Source organism: Rhincodon typus, chromosome 7, assembly GCF_021869965.1.
Source record: "Rhincodon typus isolate 14 chromosome 7, sRhiTyp1.1, whole genome shotgun sequence".
Classification (NCBI taxonomy): domain Eukaryota; kingdom Metazoa; phylum Chordata; class Chondrichthyes; order Orectolobiformes; family Rhincodontidae; genus Rhincodon; species Rhincodon typus.
The window spans coordinates 39675640-39685118 of NC_063338.1; the positions used below are offsets into that span (position 1 = coordinate 39675640).

Here is a 9479-nt window from a genome sequence, read left to right on the forward strand (position 1 = left end):
ATCCTTCTAAACTCTAAAGAGTACAGGCCCAATTTAACCAAACTCTGCTCATAAGACAGTCCCTCCGTATCTGGTATCAGCTTACCGTACCCTCTCTGGACTGCCTCCAATGCTAAGATATCTTTCCTTAGATAAGGAGCTCAAAACTGTTCACAGTATTCCAGCTGTGGTCTGACTATGTCTTGTATAGTATTAACAAGACATCCCTATTTTTATACTCCATTTCTTTTGAAATGAAGGCCAACATTCCATTTGCCCTCCCTATTACCCGCTGAACTTGGATTTATGTATGAGTTTACTAAATTCCTCTGCTGTAAATTTCTGCAGTCTTCCTCTACTTAAAACTTGCTAAAAATCTTTGTGACCCTCCAGTGGATGTGATTTCTTCCTAGTCTTGAAATAAGGTCGTAATTGTCTTTATTGCTTGATTAAGAACATTGTGATCCAGGCAAATTCTTTACCGTCCATTTGACTTCTCTCTCACCACAACAGAATTTTCCAGTCTGTCACTATGTACCTGAACCATCCCCTGTTTGAATGCCTCCCATTGTTTGATCAATGATTTGCCTGCTAATTTTGAATTCAGATTCACCCAGGTCATATTAGTTTCCAGTTAATTAACGCTAGTACTCCTCCAGGTAATTGTTTATAGAGTTGATTATCAAAATTAGAACATCATTGCTGTGAACATATATGTTTTACAAATGCTTAATGCAATAAGATTTGAAAGAAATATAAAATACTTGAAGACTAATGTTGGGGAGAGATAGAAGGAACTGCAGATGCTGGAGAATCTGAGACAACAAGGTGTAGAGCTGAATGAACACAGCAGGCCAAGCGGCATCAGAGGAGCAGGAAAGCTGACGTTTCAGGCCTAGACCATTCTTCAGAAATGGGGGAGGGAAAGGGTGTTCTGAGATAAATAGGGAGAGAGGGGGAGGCGGATAGAAGATGGATAGAGGAGAAGATAGGTGGAGAGGAGACAGACAGGTCAAAGAGGCGGGGATTGAGCCAGTAAAGGTGAGTGTAGGTGGGGACCGCTTTGCGGAACACCTATGCTCGGTTCGCAATAAACAACTGCACCTCCCCAGTCGTGAACCATTTCAAGTCCCCCTCCCATTCCTCAGACGACATGTCCATCCTGGGCCTCCTGCAGTGCCACAACGATGCCACTCGAAGGTTGCAGGAACAGCACCTCATATTCCGCTTGGGAATCCTGCAGCCCAATGGTAACAATGTGGACTTCACAAGCTTCAAAATCCCCCTCCCCCTACTGCATCCCAAAACCAACCCAGCTCATCCCCGCCTCCCTAACCTGTTCTTCCTCCCACCTATCCCCTCCTCCCACCTCAAGCCCCACCCTCATCTCCTACCTACCAGCCTCAGCCCGCCCCTTTGACCTGTCCGTCCTCCCTGGACTGACCTATCCCCTCCCTACCTCCTCACCTATACTCACCTTTACTGGCTCCATCCCCGCCTCTAAGACTAATGTTGGAGTCTTTTTCCTCATTAAGTACAACAGCAACTTGTACTGACGTAGCACTTTTACTGTGATAAAATATACCAAGGTGTTTTGGAGGAATCTTATAAAGCAATATTTGATACTTAGCCACAAAAAATATATTTGGGGAAGATGGTTAAAAGCCAGGATAACGAGGCAGGTTTTAAGGAATGCTATAAAGGAGGAAAGTGAACTAGAGAGGCAGAAAATAGCAAGTGGTAGTGAAGTGGAGTTGTGTGTCAACAACATCATTGTCAGAACTAATGTGTGTTTTTGTATGATGTCGCTAAGTGGTGGGATGTTGATGAGAAATAGGAGTTGTCATAAATACATATTGTGTGAATGTATCATACATTTTATGAAGCCAGTGTAAAAGTAAATGTTTATTTATGTATATTTGATGAGACCATTGTGTATTTAGGTCCAAAAGGTAGACTTGGGGCAGTGAGAGATTGGCAAGTTGAGGAGTGAGCACTACACATGTGTCTATGACTGAGTGAATGATCATGTTAGCAGCACCAATGTCCTGTTCCAATGCACTGGCAGGAGATAGAATAGACTTTTACTTACATAAAATGTAGATGGACTCTTTGTATTGATTGCCTTTAAGAGGAATGCATTGTTAAAGTCGCAGATCAAAGTGCTGAAACTGTTTTGTTTCTTGGCCTTAGTTGCTGATCCTCTTTAAGCTTGGGAACTGTAAGGAATGGTCTGGATTCTGATGGGCAGAATGCTGATATTGGGGTAATACTACTCATAACCAGTAGGTGGGTTACTACACTCGGATAATTTACCCCATATGGGTCTCCGATAATGGGCTTCAGGTAATTGGGAAGGATCCATTTCATATTATTAATTGGTCTTTGAAGTTACAATGGAATGTAATACATTGTTGTGAAGTTCTTTTTTCTGTCTTTTTTCCAGTTTCCTATTTAGTTCTTTATTAGCAGAAGTGAACCTTTAGACTTTTACTTTTTTGCATGTTTATCTTTGGGGCAAAATTCATCTTGTAAAGTGACATAAGAGTTACAGCAACAGAAATTGTTGGTGAAATTGAAGAAATGAAGAAGGGTCACTGGCCTCAAAATGTTAACTTTGTGTTCTCTTCACAGATACTGTTTTTACTTGTTTCAGATATCCACCATTTGCAGTTCTTCATTTTATTTTAGTGTGAAGCAAACTGCCAGTTCACTGTTGCCCACTTTGTGCTACCTGTAGCATTTGCATAAATGCTTTATGACAATAGAAGCGGCTAAGTAGTATTATCATTAAACTATTAATCCAGAACCTCAGCGAATATTCTGGGGACCTAGGTTCAAATCCTGTCATACAAGATGCACTGCAGAAATTCACCAAAGATCCTTCGACAGCACCTTCCATACCCACAACCATTTCTATCTAGAAGAACAAGGGCAGCAGATACAGGGGAACACCTCCACCTGCTTTATGGGCACTTCACTTTTTGAGTATTGTGCAGAATTTTCTTTGATAGTCATGGAGAGGAAATATGACAATAAAACTACTTTCTTATCCTTTACCTTTTTGAACTGTTCAGATAGTTGCACCAGATTTAACCTATTGTGTGTGAAAGCACTAACAATGCTCAATAAATTATTGAACTTCATCTGCAACTTCAGACATCCAGGGTGCTGTACTTTTATTTCCATTCTTTGAGGGGTTCTGTTAAAAATGTTAAGATACGGATACTTAGTGTTAATTGACAAAATCAATGTTAACATTGAGTTTGAAAATGTCACATCTTTTGTTCTTGTTTGGGTGCTACAAATCATTATTTTAAACAAATCTGTTAAACTGAATCCTTTATGTATCACATAGTTCTCAAGACGATATTTGTGAATGAAGCAGCTATTCAAATTAGTAAAAACTAGTAAAATTAGAAGGTCGAAATTTAAAACAGCACAAATATGATTTAACTATCATCATTGATGTGAGACAAGACAGAATTATGCCTGCCCTGAATATTCCCAGTAATGCTCCTTTGCTGCCTCAACACTTTACAGCGAGATGTAATCAGCTCCAGAACTGAAAAATCATGAAAACATATTACCAGGACCTCCATTGCATTTCGTAGATACTGGTTGAGTATCTCCTATCGCAGGCAAAGAATACAGTTTGAGCATGATAGGCTGTACAAAGCACAAATGGGGGTGTGGAGTCAAGAAAATGTAGTTTTCATATTGGTGTATTCTTCTCTAAATTCATTCATCGAGAATTTACTTAGCATTGATCTAAATCTAGAATTGTTCTATAATGGTGAGATCATAAATTTAGTTGCCCTCTGTCACCAACGAGGGCTTTCATGTTCAGTGCTGTTCCAATTATTGAATATGAGCGAAAATTATTTTTCTTTTACTCACAGATGCAGTCAGGCTGGAATTCAACAGTGTAACTGTAAATAACGTATTGATACATACGAATGTAGGCACTGAGCTGCCAAAACCCACTTCAGTTATCGGAGAGACTGGAAATCTGAACGCACATTCAACAAAACCAGTGATATCAATGGAAGCAGTAAATGTTGAAGGCACTGCAACCACATCCACTGAGTCAGAGGAAGAAAAAGCAAAAAAACTTCTCTACTGTTCTCTATGCAAAGTAGCTGTAAATTCATTGTCACAGCTGGAAGCACACAACACAGGTCAGTACAATTGTGGTAATTAATTTGGCAGAAGAAATCTGTTAAACTTTCCTGTAACATAATACAGTTGTTCCAGTGGGACCCTTAAGAATCGAAGGAGAGATTTTAATTAATTAGGTGGGCCCCAACAATTTGCATAGATGGAAAATGTGTTGTTTCCCAGAAAATAATGTGAATTAAGGCATAGTGCCAGCTAAATAAGAAAGAAAAATCCAATTACTGTCAATTCTGAAGAATAAGTACAAGTATTGCCTGTCAGCAGGCATGCCAGAGAGATTATTAATGTAGATGGCCAATTTGAAAATATCTAAACGGACATTTTTTTTTCCCACAACATAAATCCAACTACAAAGCGATCATCAACAAATTTGTACTTTGTATAGTTATCGTTTAAATAAAAACACATTTTTCCACAAAAGATTTCATTGCCTTAGGATTCAACTCCCAAACTCATTCCTTTTTATAATTCTCCTCTCTAACCCCACCCATTGGCCTCTTGAGCTTTGTTCCTGGTCAGCAAGTCTTCCAACCTGGGATTCAGCTGGTCTTCTCAATGTGGCGAGATTGCCTATCACCCAGTAGTTGTCAGTGCTTCTGCTGGTAGGATTACAGAGCTGCTGGTCAACTGAATTGGTCTGCAGCTCTGCAAGGCAGAACTCCCTCCTGAGATAGGGACAGAAGTCTAGTCTCAAAGCAATGAATGCTGCAGCCGGAGTTGTTGCAGTGTCGTCGGGGCCATGAGCAAACTCACCACCTACTTTTTAGTTGGAGGTGGGTAAGGAGGCAATGGCCTAGTGGTATTATCACCAGACTGTTAATCCAGAAACCCAAGTAATATTCTGGGGACGTCGATTCAAATCCCGCCATAGTGGAATTTGAAATCAATTTTTTAAAAATCTGGAAATAATAAGTCTAATAATGACCATGAATCCATTATCTATCGTCGGGAAAAGCCATCTGGTTCACTAATGTCCTTTAGGGAAGGAAACTGCCATCCGGGTGGCATGGTAGCTCAGTGGTTAGTACTGCTGCCTCACAGTGCCAGGGACCCGGGTTTAATTCCACCGGTGACTGTCTTGTGGGTTTCCTTCTGCATGGGTTTCCTCCGGGTGCTCCAGTTTACTACCACAGACCAAAGATGTGCAAGTTAGGTGGATTGGCCTTGCTAAATCGCCTTTAGTGTCCAGTGATGTGTAGATTAGATAGCTTCATCATGGGAAATGCAGGGATAGAGTAGAGGTTGGGTCTTGGTGGGGTCTTCTACAGAGGGGTCAATGTGGACTGAACAGGCTGATTGGCCTGCTTCCACACTGTAGGGATTCTATGATCTTTACCTGGTCTAGCTCATATGTGACACTAGTCTCACAGCAATGTGGTTCACCCTCTGGGATGGGCAATAAATGCTGGCGTCATTAGCAACGCCCTCATCCAATGAATTAATTGAAACAGAAGGGGAGCAGTAACCTATAAATTTCAGCCTGTGTAATCTGATGAAAATAGGGTGTTTATGTTTAGATGACAATAGGGTAGATTTATACCAAAATGTGTACGACACATAAGCACACAGTTCAATTTATGAAGCGCTGTAATGCTCTCTTCTACTTCAGGCTGCTGTATTCCTCTTTCCTACTCCCCTTTTCACTCAGCTTACCTTTTGTACTCCATTTATTAACTCACCTAGCTGCCATTGTCAATTTCTAATGCCTAGATTCAGAATTAGTAATATGATATTTTAATACTTATTCAAAAACTTCCAATCCTATTATAGCTACTGGAATTTCCCAACATTAAATTGCGTTTCTTAGAGCAGTGGTTCTCGATGACAGTGAACAACCAATAGTCAGGTAACAGCTTTATAGACAACATAAAATACAGCAGTGTTGGTAAGCCTAAAAGTACAAGAGCATAACTGTTGGATGAAGTAGGAACCCCCCCCGCCACCTCATTAATCCTTGATCCTAGATGTGCCCTATCTATATCAAATACCCATGCTTGACTCATTCTGAGCAGCCCAAGCCCCATCAATGCCAACATAAACTGTACACTATAAAGTGTAGGAAGGTATGGAGATTCTAAATTTGCTATATTTTAAACAGGTTCCAAGCACAAAACAATGGTTGAAGCTCGGATTGGTGCTGGTCCTATTAAATCGTATCCCAGACCAGGATCAAAAGCTAAACTTCAAAATGGTACAAAAGGTTCAGGATTGCAAAACAAGACGTTTCATTGTGAAATCTGTGACGTTCATGTCAACTCCGAAATCCAACTCAAACAGGTAAATAAATGGTAAACATTACCCAAGAAATGAAAGTTACTTACAAAATAAATGACTTTTTTTTTCATGATATGAGTCAGTTTCCTGTATTAAATGGATTCTTGATATTTTATCTCTTGCAGCATATTTCCAGCAGGAGGCACAAGGACAGAGTAGCAGGAAAACCATTGAAACCTAAATATAGTCCCTATAACAAACTGCAACGCAACTCAAGTATTTTGGCAGTAAGTTTATCAAAAATCCATTTGCACGTTGATTCAGTGCTGAAAATTACAAAGTCTTCAAATTTTGTTAATGTACTGGATATGGTGTCCTCTGGGTAAGAGTGCTACACCCAATTCATTTGCCATTGTCCCTGTCCGTCCTGTAAATCATATAACCTGGTGTATTCAGTTCCCAAACCTAAACATCCTGTAACCATGTCTAAGAACCCTTGTGACCACCTATTTAATCTTTCTGCTAGTACATTGGTCCTAGATCAGTTCAGGTGGAGCCCATCCCAACAGTATAGTTCCTTCATGTCCCAATACTAATGCCAATGCCCCACAAAATGGAACACCTCTTTCCTGCACCATTCCTTTAGCCATGTGTTTACTTACCTAATTTTCTTATTTCTATGTCAATTTGCATATGGCTCAGTTAATAATCTAGAGATTATAACCCTTGAGGTACTGTTCTTTAATTTTGTACCTAATTCCTGATATTCCCCAAACAGGACCTGTCGCCTTCTCTTGCCTATGTTGCTGGACCCAAAATGGATCACTACAACTGATCCTTCCCTTCTCACACCTTTCAAACTGCTTTGAGATGTCTTTTGTCTGAGTTTTAAAAGTTACGCTGCATTCATCAGTCGATACAGAGTTGACTGTTTGGTTGACAATTTTAAAAATTAATCTTGTTAACAAAATCCTTTCATGTAAGAAATAAAGTTTTTTTTAAGAGATTAACTTTTGATATTTTATAAACTTTGAAGAATCTTTTGAATGGGAGTATTTGCACTGTGTGTGTATATGAATGAGAACTACATTTGACTGTTAGAAGGTTTTTTTCATCTCCACATGACTCCCAAGGTCTGCCTCTGGTAGATACCAGGAGAGTGGCTTTCCAGGTGGTCTGGTGTATGAGGGGCATATGTTTGTTGGTTTGTTAGACAAGAACTACATAAAACCAGTGGAAGTATTTCATGATCATTATTCCATACATATTAACCGGGTCAAGCAAAATATGAACCCACACTCATATTATGTTTGTAAAATGTAAGAAACAATTGCAAAGTATTGAATTTTTATTATTAGTCATTTGAAACTTCATAATGCAATTATTGTCTTTCTAATTACCAGGCAAAGATAGCATTTCAAAAGGATTTAATAAAACCATTGGCACCTGGTTTTCTATCAAATCCTTTTGCTGCTGCAGCTATGACCTCTCCACTGCCTCTCCACCCACGTCCAGCTACCTCGCTGTTCCAGACCACTGCATTAACTCCTGCCCTTTTGAGGCCTGCACCTGGACCCATTCGTGCATCACCTGGCTCAATTCTCTTTGCACCTTATTGATTCCTTCCTTTCATGGGACGACATGAGGCCAGTAGAGACAGGAAAGCAGACGACATTTTTTTCTTTATGTTTGTCCATGCTGTGAGGTGAACAGACTGATACCTGGTCATAGATCTTCCATGGACAGTTGGATCTGGAATTATGAGATTTTTAATTAATTTACCAACACCAGGTTGTGATTTACAAGGGAATTTTTATAGGGATTTTGCCCTTAAAATATATAGTTATTTTTATTTGGAGTGAGTCTGTCCACTGATGGAATCCATCTACAGACCAAGAGCAAATAATTAATTCCTGTTGCTGCAGACTTGAAATCGAGAGTCTTCCTAATAAACAGAGGTATACAAAACGTTTGTTGATGTAAACGGACATCTCCTGGTACATAATGTAATGCATTATGTAGTAAATTGTGAATAACATACAAACAACTGATTCTGTAGTTTAAAGCAATGTTGTGCAGTCAGGGATTGTGAAATGCTGTTACAGACCTGAGTGCAATACTGTTGTAACTTGTGTAGTGATAGAATTGTTTCAGGTCTAATTTAAAATTCTAATAGTAATTTATGTTTAATTGCAGTGTAGGTGCTTGCAGACATTTACAAAACATTCTGTGAACCTTTTCTGTTACTTATTTTTTCAACAGGGTAACGTACCCAGTAGGTTCATAAAATGCAGATAGTACTGGCTTATGACACATAATTCATGTATTGATGTTTTCATTTTGCTCTGTGCTAAACCTGTTTTAATTTTTTGGTAGCATTTTGCCAGTTTTGCTGCTAAATAATGTGAAAGATGCATTGAAGTATCAGCTCAGTGTATTGCACAATTTATGATGATCCTCCTGCAGAACTTTTTAAAGAAATATTTAGATCTTTTTATTTTACACATCCTATGATTTCTTCAATTGTCATGTTTAGCAATCATGCTGCTACATTAATTTGTAGCACATCAATGCAATAATGTACAGAAAATAAATAATTTTAGAGAATATATAATTTTAGGCTTTACTGAACGTGTTGCAATACCATTTGCCTTGAAAATAAAGGCTAACGAGATATGCAGTGCATAAAACAAAAACTTGGTGTTTGTATTTTTCAGTACCCAGTATACATTATAGCAATTAACTCTGGGTAATCCCCATCAAGTACACCTTATAAAATGTCCAGTGTTTAATACATGTCGAAATAAAACTAACACTGTGTACCATTTCAGATGCAATTAATTTTTTAAAAACCTTATTGATTGAAAATTGTTCAACCATATTTCTTTTAATTTTAGTAATATTGATGCTCTGATTTCTTGCTTCAGTCACTGGTATTTATAAGTAATTTAAAAAGTAACTATTGAAGTGCCACACGGATCAGTGTTAGGGCCGCAATTTACAAAATATATTAATGACTTGGATGAGAAGAGTGTATGTACTATAGCCAAGTTTGCAGATGATGCACAAAAAGGTGTGAAGGCAAGTGGTGAGGATGACAGAGTTCG

General features: G+C 38.8%; 1 protein-coding gene across 2 annotated transcripts in view; it reads left to right on the forward strand.

The window, feature by feature from the left end:
* Positions 1 to 9068, forward strand: part of znf385b (zinc finger protein 385B) — a 338099-nt gene extending 329031 nt beyond the window's left edge. For both annotated transcript variants that reach the window (XM_048599027.1, XM_020527202.2), the window contains 4 exons: positions 3882 to 4160; positions 6257 to 6435; positions 6558 to 6659; positions 7776 to 9068. In XM_048599027.1, coding sequence (XP_048454984.1) covers positions 3882 to 4160; positions 6257 to 6435; positions 6558 to 6659; positions 7776 to 7991 — 776 coding nt within the window. In that variant the 3' untranslated portion in view covers positions 7992 to 9068. The remainder of the gene's footprint in view (positions 1 to 3881; positions 4161 to 6256; positions 6436 to 6557; positions 6660 to 7775) is intronic.
* The last annotated feature ends 411 nt before the right edge of the window (positions 9069 to 9479 follow it).